The sequence below is a fragment of the Coregonus clupeaformis genome, chromosome 24 (assembly GCF_020615455.1).
Source record: "Coregonus clupeaformis isolate EN_2021a chromosome 24, ASM2061545v1, whole genome shotgun sequence".
In the NCBI taxonomy this organism is placed as follows: domain Eukaryota; kingdom Metazoa; phylum Chordata; class Actinopteri; order Salmoniformes; family Salmonidae; genus Coregonus; species Coregonus clupeaformis.
In genome coordinates, this window is record NC_059215.1 from 54,838,093 (window position 1) to 54,861,052 (window position 22,960).

General features: G+C 44.2%; 1 protein-coding gene across 1 annotated transcript in view; it reads left to right on the forward strand.

Moving 5' to 3' along the window:
- LOC121537875 (E3 ubiquitin-protein ligase HUWE1) overlaps positions 1 to 22,960 on the forward strand; it is a 95,700-nt gene that overhangs the window by 43,750 nt on the left and 28,990 nt on the right. The window contains 17 exon segments of the mRNA XM_045207348.1: positions 1,304 to 1,426; positions 1,677 to 1,772; positions 4,238 to 4,507; positions 4,707 to 4,859; positions 5,037 to 5,164; positions 5,625 to 5,706; positions 5,882 to 6,058; positions 7,189 to 7,339; positions 9,180 to 9,426; positions 10,884 to 11,064; positions 11,245 to 11,440; positions 11,725 to 11,892; positions 12,710 to 12,858; positions 13,116 to 13,182; positions 13,570 to 13,778; positions 21,606 to 21,817; positions 22,443 to 22,625. Of these exon segments, the coding sequence (XP_045063283.1) occupies positions 1,304 to 1,426; positions 1,677 to 1,772; positions 4,238 to 4,507; positions 4,707 to 4,859; positions 5,037 to 5,164; positions 5,625 to 5,706; positions 5,882 to 6,058; positions 7,189 to 7,339; positions 9,180 to 9,426; positions 10,884 to 11,064; positions 11,245 to 11,440; positions 11,725 to 11,892; positions 12,710 to 12,858; positions 13,116 to 13,182; positions 13,570 to 13,778; positions 21,606 to 21,817; positions 22,443 to 22,625 (2,792 nt within the window).

The following is a 22,960-nucleotide window of genomic DNA, read 5'->3' on the forward strand; positions in this document are numbered from 1 at the left end:
CTCACTGTTGTGTCACGTTGGCTGGATGTCCTTTGGGTGGTGGACCATTCCTGATACACACGGGAAACTGTTGAGCGTGAAAAACACAGCAGCGTTGCAGTTCTTGACACAAACCGGTGCGCCTGCCACCTACTACCATACCCTGTTTAAAGACACTTAAATATTTTCTTGCCCATTTACCCTCTCCATGGCACACACACACAATCCATGTCTTAATTGTCTCAAGGCTTAAAAATCCTTCTTTAACCTGTCTCCTCCCCTTCATCTACACTGATTGAAGTGGATTTAACAAGTGACATCAATAAGGTATCATATCTTTCACCTGGATTCAACCTCTGTCTGTCATGGAAAGAGCAGGTGTTCCTAATGTTTTGTATAGTCACTGTATATAATGCTGAGATTGACTCACTGATCACACTGTGCCTTAGCCGTTGGTCTGCTCCTTTTCTCACTCTGTTTATCTCTCGCTCTCTTTTTTGTGCTCTCTGTTATGCACTCTCTCTCTCACTCACACACACACACACACACACACACACACACACACACAAACATCAGCAGTCACAGTGCTTTACAGATACCCAGCCTAAAACACCAAAGAGCAAGTAATGCAGAGGCACGATGGCTAGGGAAAAACTCCCTAGATGGAATTGTTCTCTAACCCTGTCCTGTGACCTGTTTCTCCTCTAACCCTGTCCTGTGCTCTCTCTCTCTCTCTCTCTCTCGCTGTCTCTCTCTCTTTCTCGCTGTCTCTCTCTCTTTCTCGCTGTCTCTCTCTCTTTCTCGCTGTCTCTCTCTCTCTCGCTCTGTCTCTCGCTCTCTCGCTCTCTCTCGCTCTGTCTCTCTCTCTCGCTCTGTCTCTCGCTCGCTCTGTCTCTCGCTCGCTCTGTCTCTCGCTCGCTCTGTCTCTCGCTCGCTCTGTCTCTCGCTCGCTCTGTCTCTCGCTCTCTCTCGCTCTGTCTCTCGCTCGCTCTGTCTCTCGCTCGCTCTGTCTCTCTCTCGCTCGCTCTGTCTCTCTCTCTCGCTCTGTCTCTCGCTCGCTCTGTCTCTCTCTCGCTCGCTCTGTCTCTCTCTCGCTCGCTCTGTCTCTCGCTCTCGCTCTGTCTCTCGCTCTGTCTCTCTCTCGCTCTGTCTCTCTCTCTCTCGCTCTGTCTCTCTCTCTCTCGCTCTGTCTCTCTCTCTCTCGCTCTGTCTCTCTCTCTCTCGCTCTGTCTCTCGCTCTCGCTCTGTCTCTCTCTCTCTCGCTCTGTCTCTCGCTCTCGCTCTGTCTCTCTCCTCTTTAACCCTTGTTCTCTCCTGTGTCTAGCTGATGGACATGGGTTTCTCCAGAGAGCATGCCATGGAGGCCCTGGTCAACACCAGCACCATGGAGCAGGCCACAGAGTACCTGCTCACACACCCTCCTCCTCTACTCAGCGGAGCCGTCAGGGTAAGACCACATACACACAAGACACATGCACACTCAGCCACGTTCCATTGACACACTATATGCTCATATTACACGCACACACACAGGAACACGCACATGCACCAGAACACGCACATGCACCAGAACACACACATGCACCAGAACACACACATGCACCAGAACACACACATGCACAGGTACACACACAGGAACACACACGTCCCCTCCCGTAATGTGTATTAAGTGTACTGCTCTGTTCGTTTGTCTGTAGGACATGACCATGTCAGAAGAGGACCAGATGATGAGAGCCATCGCCATGTCTCTGGGACAAGAGGTCAGCATGGAACAGCGCTCTGATTCGCCCGAGGTGCGCCGCCACACACACACAGACACGCCCCACTCACAGGCATACGGAGAGAACATATTGATGAATGAATGGACGACGGCTCATGAATGAATAACCAGGACCCCCTCCAGAAACAAGCTGTGGAGTCTACAATACACCCTAGGCACTTGTGTAGATCTGAAAGTATTGGATAGGTGTGTAGCCTAGCGGTTCAGAGCATTGGGCAAGTAACCGAAAGGTTGCTGGTTTGAATCCCTGAGCCGACTAGGTGAAAAATCTGTTAATGTGCCCTTGAGCATGGCACTTAACCCTAATCGCTCCTGTAAGTCGCTCTGGATAAGAGTGTCTGCTAAATGACTAAAATGTAAAATGATAGTGTTTTCCACAAGCACATGGAGTAGCCAGCCAAATAGAAGAAGTATCCAGCCAGGCTCCTCCGGTTAAGACATCTTTGCCCAGCAAGTGCTATTTTGGTGGCCTCTGGCACATTCTAATCCTAGATTAGATTTTCAACCAGCAAATATCAGGAAATAACACTACTTTTTTTCACACTTTTACAGTGTTAGTTTCATCAGCTGTTGTACAACATGATATAATTCACAGGGGAAAAAATATTTTGACTATACTGGGCCTTTAAAGAATCATGTAAGAGTCTGCAATACAGGTATGGTAGAAGAATGAAGCAGGTGTTAAACATGGGCTTTGCTACACTGAAAGCAGCAGTTGACTACTCCATTGCCAACACTCCGGTTAAGTCAGTAGACCTATATCAATCTTTTGAAAATACAGTTTAAGTATCAATAGGTTTAAAACAATGCAATCAGTTTTCTTTTATATTTTGGACCACTAGCCTACCTATCGTTCCTGCAGTTAGGAGGATTCACCGTCTTTTATAAACTAGTCAAGCTTGCATCTGCTATTTACTGTGCTTTGATTGAGGAACAGCGTCACCACTCCTTGGCTGCATATGAAACACGCCAGGGTCCAACGGTAACTTTTTTTCTCACTGGCCCATCAGAATTTCATTGGGGTCATGCAGGGCCTATAGGTTGGCATGCTTTCTCTCTATAGACCTATTCAGCTATTAATAGGCTACATTTGGTTATTATGATGTGTTAAAAAGCTGTGTAATATAATTAATATAAGTCATGACTCTATTATTTAGAATTGCATTGTATTAATTGCTTTCATTTTTGTTTAAAGTATGTATTTTTTTAGAAGATTTGAAAATAGGATGCTGCCCCTTTAAGACAAATGTTCCAAAAGAGATCTCAAAATGACTATGGTAGGCTAGCCAAGACTAATGCTACGTGTCTTTTTGCAGACTATCAACAGTAGCCAGCATATTGCTAGTATGTTCACTATCGAAGGTTTACTTTCCCTGACAGTAAATAAGCTCAGTGAGTAGATTGATTGGCATGTATTTTTGCTCTGTGCAGCTCGTGTGCTGTGTGACGGCATCAACCTATGTACTGCTCGAAGTTGTGACTCGCGGGAGAGTGGTGGTGCTTGAATGAACGGCCAATCATATTGCTCAAATACAAATAGCATGACATTTACGTGTGTAGTCTTCAATGGTAGAGCGCGACAGAGCAGGCAAATGTTGAAATGGAATGAAAAGATGAGCTGAAAAGTTATTGGCCCACATGTTTTTACTGTGAGACATTTGAAACCCCACCTCTTTAAGGAATACCTGGGATAGGATGAAGTAATCCTTCTACCCCCCAGCCCCCCAAAAAAAAAAATAATATATTTGTAAAGTGGTTAACCCACTGGCTATAGGGTGAATGCACCAATTTGTAAGTCGCTCTGGATAAGAGCGTCTGCTAAATGACTTAAATGTAAATGTCGGACCCTGCATGCAAAAGGAAAATAAATGAATGTGCCAGAAAACAATTGGCTAAGTGGATTTCGACTCATCGTTACCACATATTGGACATGCAAATTCCCTCACATTAAATGGGATGTGTAAATTCATGCACTCTCCCGCAGTGTAAAGAAATTTGACTGCGACCACAGTGCACACAACACACACACACACACAGGTACAGAGAGGCGGGACAGACAGTCAAACCAGCAGTGTGTCCCTGTCATCGCTCACTTTGACTGACAGGCTCCTGTCCTATCAATAGATCGCTAGAAGTTGCATGTATTTTTTCTTCTTACTAGCGAATTGAAAAGTAGCCTAGTTAATTTTAAGTGGAAAAAGTACCCGGCGGAAAATGACTCTGTAATCGGCTGTATAGCCGACAGCCGGCGCTAGTGGAAAACACTGGGTATAGACAATATCGTAACTAGAATTATATTTATTGTTGCAGCGCCACATTTTAATTTCATAGGTTTGGTGAAATATTAGCCAAATTGCTTTTATCTATACGGTTCTCTCAGATCTATACACAAATTGGTTAGGGGTTGTTTCTGAAACTTGGCCAACACCACTTCACCCCCACAGGTGCTCACATTCCCTCCCTCCATCTTTCTCTCAGGAGGCGGCGCGTCGTCGTGAGGAGGACGACAGGAGAGCCAGGGAGCGTACGGAGGAGGAGGAGGCTCGCTGCCTGGAGAGGTTCCTGGAGGCCGAGCCCCTGGACAGTACGGAGCTCCACGCCTTCACTGACTCCATGCTGCCCGGCTGTTTCCACCTGCTGGACGAGCTGCCAGACACAGTCTACCGTCTCTGTGACTTGCTCATGACCGCTATCAAGAGGAGCGGCCCCGAGTACAGGGACCTCATCCTACGACAGGTCGTCAACCAGGTACGTGTAATACCAACCGGTGAATGCCTTGGAGTAGTGATGAAGATTGCAAATGTTGTCACTGTTAATGACCTCTGGGTCTAAAGCTGTAGGCTTGTCCTTGTGACCGTCTACACCAATTATGTGAGTTTTCTGTGTCCTGTATGTGTGCAATGTCAAGGTGTGATCTACTACAGCATGTGAACTTTGACATGTATAGGTGTGGGAGGCAGCAGACGTGCTGATCAAGGCAGCAATACCCCTGACCACCAGCGACACCAAGACGGTGTCAGAGTGGACCAGACAGATGGCGACCCTGCCCCAGGCGTCCAACCTGGCAACACGCATCCTGCTGCTCACACTGCTCTTTGAGGTACCGACACACACACACACACACACACACACACACACACACACACACACACAGAGAGAAAAACATCCTACTGCTCAAACTAATTTTGTGACAGAGAAATAGATGCACTGTAATTCCTTCCTCACACACACCCACCGGCCCTGAATGCTGATCCATGCTGTCTTCTGTTTCCTGTAGGAGTTGAAGCTGTCGTGTGCCAGGGTGGTGGAGAACAGTGGGATCCTCAATGTGCTCATCAAGCTGCTGGAGGTGGTGCAGCCCTGTCTGCAGGCTGCCAAGGAGCAGAAGGACATCCAGACGCCCAAGTGAGTAGCACCCCCCAGAGCTGTGTGTTTAGAGAGTTGGGCCAACTTTTAGAATTTTGAATATTGTTCTAATTCAGTTACATAGCATTATTTAAATATTTCCCATCTAGTTATAATGGGAGTTAACATGGCTGCCATAAAATGTTGAAGTGTCATTCATGTAAATGCATCATAATGCAGAAACACCAATTGTCCAAGTCTCTAAATACATGGCTCTGCCACCCCCTGGCTAAAGGACCGCTAGAGAGATTACCTAGCTAGCTAGCACACGTGCAGAAATGAATGACCATCAGAAATATACTGTCCTGCTAGAAATGGCAGCATGAACTATCTTTGTTTTTTTCTTATTAGAGCGATACTTTTTCCCGTACTTAGGTGATGTAAATGTATAAGCGTTGCGCCTGTCAGACAAAACGCAATGTACAACACGACTGAACGTTGTCTGTCCGACTCTGTACAGGTGGATTACTCCAGTGCTGCTGATCATTGACTTCTACGAGAAAATGGCTGTTTCATCCAAACGCAGAGCGCAGATGAACAAGGTAAGAGGATCGTCCCCGTGCAACATAAAGATTAACCCACATTATAGGATATGTGTGTGATTACCATCGTATCGCCATGTCTGGTCTTTCACTCAACCTTCTCTCACTACAAAAAAAATACTTTTTATTCCCTGCTCTCATCCTTCCGTCCCCCCACCCCCTCCCCTCTCTCCAGTACCTGCAGCCCAACGGTAATAACTGGCGTTGGTTTGACGACAGGTCGGGGCGCTGGTGCAGCTACTCTGCCTCTAACAACGGCACTATAGACTCAGCCTGGAGGGCCGGGGAGAGCAGCGTACGATTCACCGCCGGACGCAGGAGATACACCGTACAGTTCAACACCATGGTCCAGGTACAGAGATAGATATATACATACTCACTCACTCAATGGCCAGTTTATTAGGTACACACATCTAGTACCGGGTCGTACCCCCCATTGCCTCCAGAACAGCCTGAATTCTTCGGGGCATGGATTCTACAAGGATTCCACAGGGATGTTGGTCCATGCTGACGCGATGGCATCACGCAGTTGCTGCAGATGGGACGGCGGTACACCACCGCCACCAGCCTGTACCGTTGACACCAGGCAGGATGGGTCCATGGACTCATGCTGCTTACACCAAATCCTGACTCTGCCATCAGCATGACGCAACAGGAACCGGGATTCGTCGCACCAGGCAATGTTTTTACAGTCCTCAATAGTCCAGTGTTGGTGATCAAGTTCCCACTAGAGCCGCTTCTTCTTGTTTTTAGCTGATAGGAGTGGAACCCGGTGTGGCTGTCTGCTGCAATAGCCCGTCCATGACGAGGATCGACGAGTTGTGCTTTCTGAGATGCCGTTCTGCACACCACTGTTGTACTGCGCCGTTATTAGTCTGCTTGTGGCCCGCCTGTTAGCTTGCATGATTCTTGCCATTCTCCTTCAACCTCTCATCAATGAGTTGTTTTTGCCCACAGGATTGCCGCTGACTAATGTTTTTTTGTTTGTCACACCATTCTCGGGAAACCCTAGACTCTGTCGTGCGTGAAAAGCCCAGGAGGGTGGCCGTTTCTGAGATACTGGATCTGGCTGGCCTGGCACCGATGATCATACCACGCTCCAAGTCTTTTAGGTCACTTGTTTTGCCCATTCTAATGTTCAATCGAACAGTAACTGAATGCCTCTATGCCTGTCTGCCTGCTTTATATAGCAATCCACGGCCACGTAGGAGCGATTCATTCTCGTGAAAGTAGTGGTGTACCTAATAAACTCGCCGTTGAGTGTAGAGTCTCTTTTTTTATACAGACCACTCAAACAAATGAACAGAGTCGACAAACAGTGGAGCATATATTTTTATCATCAGACTTAAGAATACTTTAATAAATCCTGGTCTTAATAGCATGCTCAATGGAGAGTATTCATTGAAAGTGCTTTTCAGTCCAGTTATGGGCATAATTTGGGTCTGGGAAACCATTGCCTTCTATATTATTGTTAAATTCCAGGTGAATGAAGAGACTGGTAACCGTCGTCCGGTGATGCTGACGGTCCAGAGAGTGCCTCGCGTTCCTAAACCTGCCAAAGCTGGCAGCATGACGGACTCGGAGAGGGAGGAGGGGGACAGGGGCAAGGTAGAGGAGACACAGACAGACCCAGGTAATGATTGGATCAACTACTACTAGATAGGAGCTACCATTCTAGTATAGCCTCAAACAGATACCTGAGACTGATGACAGGGACAGGGGCAAGGCGTAGGGTAGAGGGACCCAGATAATGGACATATACTGCCTTCTACAGTGCCTTCAGAAAGTATTCACACCCCTTGACTTTTTCCACATTTTGATGTTACAGCCTGAATTTAAATTAAGATTTTGTGTCACTGGCTTACACACAATACCCTATAATATCAAAGTGGAATATTTTTGTTGTTAATTAAAAATGAAAAGCTGATGTCTTGGGTCAATAAGTATTCAATCCCTTTATGGCAAGCCTAAATAAGTTCAGGAGTAAAAATTTGCTTAATTCACATGATGGGTTGCATGGACTCACTCTGTGAAATAATAGTGTTTAACATGATTTTTGAATGACTACCTCATCTCTGTACCCCACACATACAATTAGCTGTAAGGTCCCTCAGTCGAGCAATGAATTTCAAACACAGATTCAACCACAAAGACATGGGAGGTTTTCCAATGTCTCGCAAAGAAGGGAAACTATTGGTAGATGGGTAAAAAAAAAGCAGACATTGAATATCCCTTTGAGCATGGTGAAGTAATTAATTACACTTTGGATGGTGTATCAATACACCCAGTCACTACAAAGATACAGGAGTCCTTCCTTACTCAGTAGCCGGAGAGGAAGGACACCGCTCAGGGAATTCACCATGAGGCCAATGGTGACTTTAAAACAGTTAGAGTTTAATGGATGTGATGGGAGACAACTGAGGATGGATCAACATTGTAGTTACTCCACAATACTAACCTAAATGACACCGTGAAATAAGGAAGCCTGTACAGAATAAAAATATTCCAAAACATGCATCCTGTTTGCAGTAAGGCACTAAAGTAAAACTGCCAAAAATGTGGCAAAGAAATGTATTTTATGTTTTGACTACAAAGTGTTATGTTTGGGGCAAACATATCACTGAGTACCACTTAATATTTTCAAGCATGGTGGTGGCTGCATCATGTTATGGATATGCTCGTCATCGGCAAGGACTAGATTTTTGTTTTTTTGTTGATTTAAAAATAAACTGAATAGTGCGGAGCACAGGCAAAATATAACCTGGTTGTCTGCTTTCCAACAGACACTGGAAGACAAATGTACCTTTCAGCAGGACAATAACCTAAAACACACGTCCAAATATACCCTGGAGTTGCTTACCAAGACAACATTGAATGTTCCTGAGTGGCATAGTTACCGTTTTGAGTTAAATCGGCTTGAAAATATATGGCAAGACTTGAAAATGGCTGTCTAGCAATGATCAACAACCTACTTGACAGAGCTTGAAGAGTTGAAAAAGAATGAACAAATATTTACAATCCAGGTGTGGAAGCTCTTTGACTTAACCAGAAAGACTCACAGCTGGAATCGCTGCAAAAGGGGATTCTAAACATATATTGACTCAGGGGGTTGACTACTTATCTAATGAAGATATAATACTGTTTTATATTTCATCTTTATTTTTCAGATTTTTTAAGGATTAGTGTAGATCAACAACAACAAAAAGATAATTAAATCAATTTTCGTCCCAATTTGTAATACGGCAAAATGTGGAAAAAGGGGTGTGAATGCTTTCGATAAGCACTGTAGATTTATAGCTTTGGAAGAAATATGAGCAACTCCAGTGTTTTATAAGCAAAATGTTAAGGTGAAGTGTTTACCTTTTTATTAGACATTGCTATAGTCACAAAGCCCACTTTGTTTAGATGAAAAATGTATGCATACCATTTCTCTAGTTGTATACCATAGTCAAATCCCCCTCTGTCTCTTTCAGACTCTGCCCCATTAGCCGTGGAGATGAGTGCTCCTAAAGACGACAACGCTACCACTCAACTAAAGGAGTCCTCCTCCGGTCCCTCTGCTCCTCCCGCCCCACTGGACCCCACGTCTGAACGCACCGGGGCAGGAGGAGCCATCGTGGTGCAGGGCCTGACTGAGGACATGACCACAGTGCTCATCAGAGCCTGTGTCTCCATGATCAGTGTCCCCGTGGACCCAGACACACTCCACGCCACACTAAGGTTCCTACTTTTATTTTGTTATTTTATGTCTGGAATCTTATGGAAAACAACAGCCTCTTGCTAGGTGCACACTTGAATTAAAGGGTAACTACACCCAAAAATCTACATTTCTCAGATTTTTCCCAGACCTCAAAAGTGGTTTCCTGATTTGGTTTAAGCATCGTTGTGGACTTGGAACTAGGCTTGGGCGGTATACCATATACCGGGGTATTTGGAAATAGCCAAAGGATGTTTTTTCAATACTGTCAATGTTGTTTAAACTTTCTTTGACATTTTAATTTTTATACATTTGAATATTTGTAGCTACTTTTTAAGTTAATACCTGCAGTCAACTTGTGCAATACATTAGGAGATAAGGAAGATCGAGTTCATTTCACGTCACACAATCTTTCATTATGAAGCTTACTGGTTGTCCCCAGTCACGTGGTGTTTACAAGCATACAACGATGAGAGACCGGAGCCTTGTGAGTCACTCACTGTTGTGCAGTAGTATGGAATTCACAACTAAATGTTTACCAGCTAGATATCTTATAACTATTAAGTTGTGCTAAATTCTCTGCAGTTGTGCATTTTTGGTTTGCTAAGTTATTAGCTTGTTAGCTAAGTGGTTAACCTCTTCCATAGTAAAGTTTTGCTTGGTAACAGCAGAGAATCCCCTCCTAGATCAAGAGCCTTGCTGTCTAATGTTTATTTTGTGCGTGCAGCAAACTGTGAGTAGCATTTTTGAGCTAGTTGTATAACGTTGAGCTGGGATGTCTGTCCTGCAAATAATTTAGGTCAGAGACTGTATAAAATGTTCGCAATGCGCTCGTTAGCATTCTCTATGGGATTCTACATCTGTTTGTTAGCATTGCTAACCTTGAGATTACAAAGGCTCAGTGGGGTTTGGAAATAGCACTCCTTCTGTTCAGTGCCGTTATTACCGAATATCCCGCTATGGCACAAGGTCGGTATGAAGGTATGACAATATTGATACCTCCCAAACCTCCAATGTTGTGGCAATTCATCTTGCAGTAAAACTGTAAATAAGACTTTAATCTTGAAGATGAAATGTATTTAAAAAAAACTTACTTAGGAAATAGTCCAGATCATATAATTTCGCTGTGTATTTCGGATGGAATCAAGGCATTAGAATGTGCTAGATGCTACCAAAATGGAGGTAATATCGGCAAAATATTTTGAACCCAGGCCCGGGGGTACCTGACTGTCTACTTTTTCTATTTGGCTGGCTACTCTATGTACTTGTTGAAAGCTGAAAAGGGTCAAGAAAAGTGCTGTACAAATCAAATGTAGTAGTTTATTTTACTGATCCAAAATGGGAAATTGGTTTGCGGCAGTCATAAAATGACACTTGAATCACAACTGCAAGTACGTAACATAAAATGCATCTATATATAAATTGCACAGGAAGGACTGGCATCAATTGGACTAAATGTGTTTTTATAATTCTTCTTCAGGCTGTGCCTGCGCCTGACGAGGACCCACCACTACGCCATGATGTTTGCTGAGCTGAAGAGTACCAGGATGATCTTGGGGCTGACGCAGGGGTCGGGGTTCAACGGCTTCACACCCCTGGTCACGCTGCTGTTCAGACACATAATCGAGGACCCCGCCACGCTACGCCACACCATGGAGAAGGTACTGGAACACTTTAACCTATTATTTCCACTATTTTCTGATCAGTGCAGCTAAAGGCAAGGATAAACTGAGAGGAACACACTTTAGACTGTTGAGATAAACCCCCAGTCAGTGTTAAAATGTAGTGCAATATAGCCATTTGGGATTTGCACTGAGTGACTGTCTGTCTGCCCTTTCTAGGTGGTACGGTCAGCAGTGACCAGCGGGGCGGGCAGCACCACGTCAGGTGTGGTTTCAGGCTCTCTGGGCTCCAGAGAGATCAACTACATCCTGCGTGTTCTGGGCCCTGCCGCCTGCCGTAACCCAGACTGCTTCGCTGACACGGCCAACAGCTGCGTCCGCATCGCCCTGCCCGCACCCCGTGGAGCTGGTACGGGTATGTTAAAACACTCTGATAGGGGGAAAAAATGATATTTCAATGTCCACAGGTCTATCCGGCTTGAAGGACCATGCTAAACAGTGTGGTGTGGTGACCAAATCTTTATGAAACCACTTCTGAATACGTCTTGAATATCTCAGACAGACCTGTGGCTAGTCAACTATCCGCTTGCACCTATAGCTCTCAGCTAGTGCACCTATTTTACAGTGTGACTTAATGTGATGGTGTGTGTGGTTGCTATAAGTGTTTAGTTGTTGAGGTCTTTCTCTCGCTCTGCTCAGTGTCAGATGATGAGTTTGAGAACCTGCGTATCAAGGGGCCCAACGCGGTGCAGCTGGTGAAAACCACCCCCCTCAAGCTGTCTCCACTGCCCCCCATCCCTGACACCATCAAAGAGGTCATCTATGACATGCTCAACGCCCTGGCCGCCTACCACGCTCCTGAAGAGGGTAAGACACTCACACAAGCACCCTATCCCAATTTGGGTTTACTCCATACCTTGCATCCTATGTCCTCGCCACCACCTCAACTGTATTGGAGAAGGTCCAAGGTCCCTCCCCTCGGTTCTTAGTCTCTAATGCATTGGGAGAAGGAGGGGAGGAGAGAGGATGCAAGGAATCGACAAAAGATTGAGACAGCGAGCCCTGTAGCCATACACTGAGTGTACAAAACATTAAGAACACCTTCCTAATATTTAGTTGCACCCCCTTTTGCCTTCAGAACATCTTCAGTTTGTCTGGCATGGACTCTACAAGGTGTTGAAAGCATTCCACAGGGATGCTGGCCCATGTTGACTCCAATGCTTCCCACATTTGTGTCAATTTGGCTGGTTGTCCTTTGGGTGGTGGACCATTCCTGGTACACACGGGAAACTGTTGAGTGAAAAACACAGCAGCATTGCAGTTCTTGACACAAACCGGTGCTTCTGGCACCTATTACCATACGTCCTTCAAAGGCACTTAAATAATTTTTCTTGCCCATTCACCCTCTGAATGGCACACATACACAATCCATGTCTCAATTGTCTCAAGGCTTAAAAATCCTTCTTTAACCTGTCTCCTCCCCCTCATCTACACTGATTGAAGTGGATTTAACAAGTGACATCAATATGGGATCATAGCTTTCACCTGGATTCACCTGGTCAGTCTACGTCATGGAAACAGCAGGTGTTCCTAATGTTTTGTACACTGTGTATGTTGCCTTGTAGCTACATGTGTGTAAAGTGGAAGGTTCTGTGGGCTAACTTCCTGTGTGTGTCTCGTGTAGCTGAGCGTCCAGAGGAGCCTGCGGTGGCGGTGCCGGTGCCCGGGGGGCAGGACCTGTGTCAGATCCTCCAGGATGATGATGTCTACCAGCAGTACAGACTCACCAGACAGGGCAGTGACTTCGACTCACAGTCCGCTTTCCACATCAACGTAAGTGTCATGTCTGGCTGGCTGTTTGAGAGTCCTTCTGGCCATGGTCCTGTTTCAGTAGGGGTTTTGCAAAAGAAAACAGAAGATGTGTTCTTATTGGAAGTTCAGGTTATACCTCTCCGTTTCAAAACGTTTTTCCACCGATTGAACAGGACCCAAGAGTGAGTGTTGTCAATGGAAACGTATGTTTTGAAAACTGCTGTATTAGTCTAGATGTGGTAGGTCATATTTCCCCCCCCCTCTCCTCACTCTCTCAGGCCCAGGTGTTTACTGCGGATGGTGCTGTGGCTGACTCGTCTCAGTCTGGCACGCCCCAGGGAGAAGGTGAGACACTCCCTCCCTCCTCTTCACCTCCAGCCTCTACTGGTACTGACCGCATTTACATCCTTACATTTCTCCCCTTGGTTTGATTACATTTTAGGATGAAAATATACAATATAGTGTATTTACACAAGATTTAATTTAAATGTATTGAAAGTATGACTTTTTTTTTTTTTATGAAAAATTTATGCACTCACTAACTGTAAATCACTCTGGATAAGAGCGTCTGCTAAATGACAAAAATGTAAAATGTACAAAATTTAATAAAATGATTTTGTCACAAGTGTATTCTTGAAAATGTGTTCTAACATGCCTATAAACACCTCTCTGCCCCCGCTTGATCCTAACTCTCTCTCCTCTTGCCTCCTCTCCCTCATGTCCTCTCCCCAGCCTCTACTCCAGAGGAGATGCGTGAGGAGAAGAAGGAGGTGGAGGGTGAAAAGGGAGCCAGCTCAGAGGAGGTTAAGGGGGCCAAGCCCTTGATGCCCACCTCCACCATCCTGAGGCTCCTGGCAGAGCTGGTCAGGTCTTATGTGGGCATCGCCACCCTCATAGCATCCTACGGCTACACGGCCGGACAGTCTGAGCTCATCAAGGAGGTGGGTTGGTTCGCCTGGACAAAACGTCCATTTTTCGCAATCTATTTGTATTGAGATTTTTACTACACTTAATACATTTTGCATAAAGTACCCAAAGGGATCAAAGCTTTAAGTTAGCGTTTCCTAAACTCTGTCCTCGGGACCCCAAGGGGGTGCACGTTTTGGTTTTTGCCCTAACACTACACAGCTGATTCAAATGATCAAAGCTTGATGATCAGTTAATTATTTGAATCAGCTGTGTAGTGCTAGGGCAAAAACCAAAATGTGCACCCCTTGGGGTCCCGAGGACAGAGTTTGGTAAACCCTGCTTTCAATACTTGAAAACGCATTGTTGATAAACTCCTGTTCAACTCTTCCCATCCCTGTGTTGCCATAGCCATTACTTCAACCTCATCTGAGGAAATGTAAAAAAAATTGTTTTGTTCTTTTAGTTGTTCAAATAATACAAACAAAAGACAACATACAGACTCACACAAACATCAACGGCGTCACACCTGCCCAGACCCACCTGTTCTCACCCCTATCTACAGAGCATTGTTTCTATTTGACCGGACTCAAGTCCTCTCTCTGTGCCCTACAGGATTATATGTATATTTTAAAAACAAAAAACGATGTATTAAATAAGGCGGCGGCATTGGTCTTAAGCCGAAAAAGAAAGCAAATTCACATTGAGCACCACAATGCCTACTCCACTCATGCTCTACCAAGGTTTTCCATCACACTTTGACCTACTAAAGTAGCGATGTTGGTCCATTGTACTTCAAACAACTTGTGTAGGCAGGTTGCTTAGGATTCAAACCTTCTCAAACAGTCTAATTCAGACTTAGAGGAGGTGCTCCCACAATAATGTGAGTTTGTACTGCATACAATGTAAAGTATTGGATTCTACACACACCAAAAGCTTTGCTTTCATACTTACAAGATTGAGTAAGCTGTTTTGTCTTGTAGTGATGTGGTGTCTGCCTGTATTTCCTTCAACCTTTATTTTGGCAATACATAACAAATATTTTTGGGTCAGTAGGTGCCCAACAGAACAGTAGGTAGTGGTGTGTAGTACACAGTCACTCCATATAGATAGAGGTCTTTACAGCCTGTCTACATTCCTGGTTTCTGTAATCATTAGCTTACCTGTGTAATCTTGACCTAAGCTCAGAACCACTTGTTTTGAAAACATGGTCCTGTTTTATCGATTGCTGTGCTCTGTCAAGTTAATATGTAGTCTAAAGTTATGTTTGTATTTCTATTTGCAGTAGAGATTGTGACGCTAGAATAATACACATTTACACTAGGCCTATATCTAAAAATACATACAGCCTAATGAGATAGATACACACACAGTGCATTCAGAAAGTATTCAGACCCCTTCACTTTGTTACGTAACAGCCTTATTCTAAAATGGATTAAATTGCATTTTTTCCTCATCAATCTACACACAATACCCCATAATGACAAAACAAAAACAGGTTTTTAGATATTTTTGCAAATGTATCAAAATAAATAAAACTGAGATTACATTTACATAAATATTCAGACCCTTTACTCAGTACATTGAAGCAGCTATTACAGCCTCAAGTCTATTTGGGGAGTTTCTCCCGTTCCTCTCTGCAGATCCTCTCAAGCTCTGTCAGTCTGTCAGTCCAGGCTCTGGCTGGGCCACTCAAGGATATTCAGAGACTTGTCCTGAAGCCACTCCTGCGTTGTGTGCTTAGGGTTGTTGTCCTGATGGAAGGTGAACCTTCGCCCCAGTCTGAGGTCCTGAGCGCTCTGGATCAGGTTTTCATCAAGGATCTCTCTGTACTTTGCTCCGTTCATCTTTCCCTCGATCCTGACTAGTCTCCCAGTCCCTGCCTCTGAAAAATATCCCCACAGCATGATGCTGCCACCACCATACTTCACCGTAGGGATGTTGCCAGGTTTCCTCCAGACGTGACGCTTGGCATTCAGGCCAAAGAGCTCAATCTTGGTTTCATCAGACCAGAGAATCTTGTTTATCATGGTCAGTGTCCTTTAGGTGCCTTTTGGCAAACTCCAAGCGGGCTGTCATGTTCCATTTACTGAGGAGTAGCTTCCGTCTGGCCACTCTACCATAAAGGCATGATTGGTGGAGTGCTGCAGAGATGGTTGTCCTTCTGGAAGTTTCTCCCATCTCCACAGAGGAACTCTGGAGCTCTGTCAGAGTGACCATCCGGTTCTTGGTCACCTCCCTGACCAAAGCCCTTGTCCCTCAATTGCTCAGTTTGGCCGGGCGGCCAGCTTTAGGAAGAGTCTTGGTGGTTCCAAACTTATTCCATTTAAAAATGGTCCACTGTGTTCTTGGGGACCTTCAATGCTGCAGAAATGTTTTGGTACCCTTCCCCAGACTGTGCCTCGACACAATCCGGTCTTGGAGCTCTACGGTTAATTCCTTCGACCTCATGGCTTGGTTAATGCTCTGACATGCACTGTCAACTGTGGGGCCTTTTTATATAGGCACGTGTGTGCGTTTTCAAAATCAATTGAATTTACCAGAAGTGGACTCCAATCAAGTTGTAGAAACATGTCAAGGATGATCAATGGGAACAGGATGCACCTGAGCTCAATTTTGAGTCTGAATACTTATCTAAATAAGGTTTTTCTGTTTTTTATTTTTAATATATTTGCAAAAACGTTCAAACTGTTTTCGCTTTGTCATTATGGGGTATTGTGTGTAGATTGAAGAACATTTTTATGTATTTAATCCATTTTAGAATAAGTCTGTAACGTAACAAAGTGAAGGGGTCTGAATACTTTCCGAATGCACCGTACATGCACTGAACAAAAATATAAACGCAACATGTTTCATGAGCTGAAATAAAAATCCCAGAAATTTTCCATACACACAAAAAGCTTGTTTATCTCAAATTTTGTGGACAAATTTGTTTACATCCCTGTTAGTGAGCAGTTGTCCTTTGCCAAGATAATCAATCCACCTGACAGGTGTGGCATATCAAGAAGCTGATTGAAAAGCATTATCATTACACAGGTGCACCTTTGTGCTGGGGACAATAAAAGGCCACTTTAAAATGTAGAGTTTTGTCACACAACACTACCACAGATGTCTCAAGTTTGGAGGGAGCGTGCAATTGGTATGCTGACTGCAAGAATGTCCACCAGAACTGTTGCCAGAGAATTTATTAATTCTGCTACCATAAGCTGCCTCCACGTTGTTTTAGAGAATTTGGCACTACGTCCAACTGGCCTCACAACCACAGACCATGTGCCCAGGACCTCCACATCCAGCTTTTTCACCTGCGGGGTCATGTGGAGCGGGGTGCTGAGAAGTATTTCTGTCTCTAATAAAGCCTTTTTGTGGGGGAAAAACTCAATCTGATTGGCTGGCCTTGGCTCCCCAGTGGGTGGGCCTGGCTGCCAAGTGGGTGGGCCTTTGCCCTTCAAGGCCCACCCATAGCTGGCCCCTGCCCAGTCATGTGAAATCCATAAATTAGGGCCTAATGTTATTTCAATTTACTGATTTCCTCATATGAACTGTAACTCAGTAAAATCTTTGCAATTGTTGCATGTGGCGTTTATATTTACCAGTCAAAAGTTTGGACACACCTACTCATGCAAGGGTTTTTCTTTATTTTTGTATATTTTTTACATTGTAGAATAATAGTGAAGACATCAAAACTACGAAATAACACATATGGTATCATGTTGGAGCCAAAGTGTTAAACAAATCAGAATATATGTTATATTTTATATTCATCAAAGTAGCCACCCTTAGCCTTGATGACAGCTTTGCACACTCTTGGCATTCTCTCAACCAGTTTCACCTGGAATGCATTTCCAACAGTCTTGAAGGAGTTCCCACATATGCTGAGCACTTATTGGCTGCTTTTCCTTCACTCTGCGGTCCAACTCATCCAAAATCATCAATTGGGTTGAGGTCGGGGGATTGTGGAGGCCAGGTCATCTGATGCAGCACTCCATCACTCTCCTTCTTGGTCAAATAGCCCTTACACAGCCTGGAGGTGTGTTTTGGGTCATTGTCCTGTTGAAAAACATGATAGTCCAACTAAGCGCAAACCAGATGGGATGGCGTATCGCTGCAGAATGCCATGCTGGTTAAGTGTGCCTTGAATTCTAAATAAATCACTGACAGTGTCACCAGCAAAGCACCATCACACCACCACCTCCATGCTTCACGGTGGGAACCACACATGCGGAGATCATCCGTTCACACCCACCGTGTCTCACAAAGACACAGCGGTTGGATCCCAAAATCTCAGATTTCCACTGGTCCATTGGGCTCCCGAGTGGCGCAGCGGTCTAAGGCACTGCATCTCAGTGCTTGAGGCGTCACTACAGACCCCCTGGTTCGATTCCAGGCTGTATCACAACCGGCCGTGATTGGGAGTCCCATAGGGTGGCGCACAATTGGCCAAGCATCGTCCGGGTTTGGCCGTTGTAGGCCGTCATTGTAAATAAGAATTTGTTCTTAACTGAATTGCCTAGTTAAATAAAGGTACAATTAAAAATGTGCGTGTGTTTCTTGGTCCAAGCAAGTCTCTTCTTCTTATTGGTGTCCTTTAGTAGTGGTTTCATTACAACAATTTGACCATGAAGGCCTGATTTCACGCAGTCTCCTCTGAACAGTTGATGTTGAGATGTGTCTGTTACTTGAACTCTGTGAAGCATTTATTTGGGCTGCAATTTCTGAGGCTGGTACTCTAATGAACTTATCCTCTGCAGCAGAGGTAACTCTGGGTCTTCCATTCCTGTGGTGGTCCTCATGAGAGCAAGTTTCATCATGGCGCTTGATGGTTTTTGCGACTGCACTTGAAGAAACTTTCAGTTCTTGAAATTTTCCAGATTGACTGACCTTCATGTCTTAAAGTAATGATGGACTGTCGTTTCTCTGCTTATTTGAGCTGTTCTTACCATTATATGGACTTGGTATTTTACCAAATAGGGCCATCTTCTGTATACCACCACTACCTTGTCACAACACAACTGATTGGCTCAAACGCATTAAGAAGGAAAGAAATTCCACAAATTAACTTTTAACAAGGCACACCTGTTAATTGAAATGCATTCTAGTTGACTACCTCATGAAGCTGTTTTGAGAGAATGACAAGTGTGCAAAGCTGTCATCAAGGCAAAGGGTGGTTACTTTGAAGAATCTCAAATATAAAATATATTTTGTTTTGTTTAACACTTTCTTGGTTACAACATGATTCCATGTGTTATTTCATAGTTTTGATGTCTTCACTATTATTCTACAACGTAGAACATTGTAAAAATAAAGAAAAACCTTGGAATGAGTGTGTTCAAACTTTTGACTGGTACTGTGTGTGTATATACAGTTGAAGTCGGAAGTTTACATACACCTTAGCCAAATACATTATTTAAACTCAGTTTTTCACAATTCCTGACATTTTAATCCTAGTAAAAATTCCCTGTTTTAGGTCAGTTAGGATCACCACTTTATTTTAAGAATGTGAAATGTCGGAATAATAGTAGAGTGATTTATTTCAGCTTTTATTTATTTCATTTTACATTTACATTTTAGTCATTTAGCAGACGCTCTTATCCAGAGCGACTTACAGTTAGTGAGTGCATACATTTTTTTTCTTCATTCTGGCCCCCCGTGGGAATCGAACCCACAACCCTGCCGTTTCAAGAGCCATGCTCTACCAACTGAGCTACACGGCTCTACAAGGTACTTCATCACATTCCCAGTGTGTTAGAAGTTTACATACACTCAATTAGTATTTGGTAGCATTACCTTTAAATTGTTGAACTTGGGTCAAACGTTTCGGGTAGCCTTCCACAAGCTTCCCACAATAAGTTGGGTGAATTTTGACCCATTCCTCCTGACAGAGCTGGTGTAACTGAGTCAGGTTTGTAGGCCTCCTTGCTCGTACACACTTTTTCAGTTCTGCCCACACATTTTCTATAGGATTGAGGTCAGGGCTTTGTGATGGCCACTCCAGTACCTTGACTTTGTTGTCCTTAAACCATTTGCCACAACTTTGGAAGTATGCTTGGGGTCGTTGGCCATTTGGAAGACCCATTTGCGACCAAGCTTTAACTTCCTGACTGATGTCTTGATGTTGCTACAATATATCCACAATTTTCCTTCCTCATGATGCCATCTATTTTGTGAAGTGCATCAGTCCCTCTTCGGCTTGCAAGTTACCCCCTTTTTCCTCCAAACATAACGATGGTCATTATGGCCAAACAGTTATATTTTTGTTTAATCAGACCAGAGGACGTTTCTCCAAAAAGTACCATCTTTGTCCCCATGTGCAGTTGCAACCGTAGTCTGGCTTTTTTATGGCGGTTTTGGAGCAGTGGCTTCTTCCTTGCTGAGCGGCCTTTCAGGTTATGTTGATATAGGACTCATTTTACTGTGGATATAGATACTTTTGTACCTGTTTCCTCCAGCATCTTCACAAGGTCCTTTGCTGTTGTTCTGGGATTGATTTGCTCTTTTCACACCAAATACGTTCATCTCCAGGAGACAGAACACGTCTCCTTCCTGAGCGGTATGACGGCTGCGTGGTCCCATGGTGTTTATACTTGCGTACTATTGTTTGTACAGATGAACGTGGTACCTTCAGCCGTTTAGAAATTGCTCCCAAGGATGAACCAGAATTGTGGAGGTCTACAATTTTTTTCTGAAGTCTTGGCTGATTTCTTTTGATTTTCCCATGATGTCAAGCAAAGAGGCACAGAGTTTGAAGGTAGGCCTTGAAATACATCCACATGTACACCTCCAATTGACTCAGATGGTGTCAATTAGCCTATCAGAAGCTTCTAAAGCCATGATGTCATTTAATGGACTTTTCCAAGCTGTTTAAAGGCACAGTCAGCCTTCTGACCCACTGGAATTGTGATACAGTGAATTATAAATTGTTGGAAAAATTACTTGTGTCATGCACAAAGTAGATGTCCTAACCGACTTGCCAAAACTATAGTTTGTTAACAAGAAATTTGTGGAGGGGTTAAAAAACAAGTTTTAATGTCTCCAATCTAAGTGTATGTAAACTTCCAACTTCAACTGTATATATTATTTTAGTAGCAGGACTGGAAAGTCCTTTATTCCATTGATGAGTATGAATTAGGCTGTTTGAGAATGTTTGAATCCTAAGCAACCTGCCTACTAATGCTGAGCGATTAGTGCTCTTGGCGGTCGGTTCGGTTTCTGTTCGATTATTAAAAACTGAGTTGCTCGACCATGTGTTAGAAAAAATATGTTGGTGTTGTCAGAAATGCTACAAAAGGTAGCACGTTGTTAGTTGTTAATGGACAGAAATAAGCACGTGAGAGTGATTAATTATACGTTTAATCAAAACTGTTGCCCCTACAAACTTATTCAGTCCAAAAGGTGGCAAGTCACTTTATGGACGCTGTAGTCTCGTTCTTATCTGACACCTAGTGGTGAGCTAGGTCGGGGAAAGAAATTGTATTTTTCCCTAATGCTATTGACCCTGTTAAAGTCCAGTATGTGGTTCTCGGTAACAGCCGGATGTCTCATGACGAGGGGCAGGGAGTGTGTTTACGACATTGGTGTCATATTGGCTTAGATATAATGGTAGGAAGATGTGAATTTAACATTGAGTTTCAATGAAAGCATATTGTCGTGCCAACCGGCTTTATGTAGAAGTTTGTCCAATAGGTTCCTCAGTATTGTCCTTACTCTAGTCCTCTCTTCTCTCCTGGCCATTTTGCTGGACCACCCAGGGGTCCAACTCTACTTTTCTCTCTCCTTATGCTGCACTGTTCTACTGTATATTTGTTGAGTATAATATTTGTCCTCCTGACTCCCTTGGCTTTCTCTTGCTCTCTCTCCACCTGCAGGACTGTAGTGTCTTAGCCTTCGTGCTGGATCACCTGCTGCCCCACACCCAGAGCTCTGAGGATAAGGACACCCCAGCCCTGGCACGTTTGTTCCTGGCCAGCTTGGCAGCCGCCGGCACGGGCACCGACGCACAGGTGGCCCTGGTCAACGAGGTGAAGGCCGCACTCAGCCGGGCGCTGGCCATGGCAGAGGGCACGGAGAAACACGCCAGGTTTGTGTGTGGGTTGGGTGTGGGTGTCAACCTTACATTTACATTTTACATTTACGTCATTTAGCAGACGCTCTTATCCAGATATCCAGATCTTACCCTATAGCCAGTGGGATAACCACTTTACTTTTTTTTTTTTGGGGGGGGGGTGGGGTAGAAGGATTACTTTATCCTATCCCAGGTATTCCTTAAAGAGGTGGGGTGGTGCGTGCTATGCCGCTGCATATAACTATCAGTTAAGTAGAACTATAAGAAATCTAAGATGTGTAAAATAAATGATATCCAGATCAGGGCTCTAGCTATGTATTTGGTTTGCCAACTTGCTAGCTAAGTGGCTAGATGTCAATATCAAGCTTCTTGGTTACAGCAGAGACATTCAAGATCCCTGTTGCCTAAAATTGTTTTGTGCGTGAAAATAATAATTGATATATAGAAATAGTGCCCCTTGAGTACACGTTCGGTAATACCGGAACCCCGGTATGGTACAGAGACTGTATGAAAATCTGGATACCACCCAACCCTACTAGCTATTACTGTTATGTAATGAGTAATATAGCCGTCAGTGCCAGTTAATGCTTTGACTTTATTATGCAGTTTATAATAAAGATGTACTGACAACCCCCCCCAGGCTCCAGGCAGTGATGTGTATCATCAGCACCATCATGGAGTCGTGTCCATCCACCTCTAGCTTCTACAGCACGGCAGCAGCCAAGACGCAGCACAACGGCATGAACAACATCATACGTCTCTTCCTCAAGAAGGGACTGGTCAACGACCTGGCTAGAGTACCACACAGCCTCGACCTGTCCAGGTACACACCCCACTGATCCTCTTACTCTCACCCTCTTACAGAGGATTCACATTGATAACTGCTAGGGCTGTGGCGGTCGTGACATTTTGTCAGCCGGTAACTGACTGCCGGTCTCACGGTAATTTACCTTTAATTAACAAACATGTTTAGCATCCACGAATACAAGCTTTATATATTATGATTTTATAGTAAGAAGAATATGTTAACATACAGGTACAGTAGCTAAATATATAAGAAATGTTATTGTTCTCAAACAATTGCAGAGTGAGACGAGTGTGCGCATGGAGCGGGCTAATCTGTGTTGAGTGTAAAAGTGATCATTTGAGCGGGTCCTA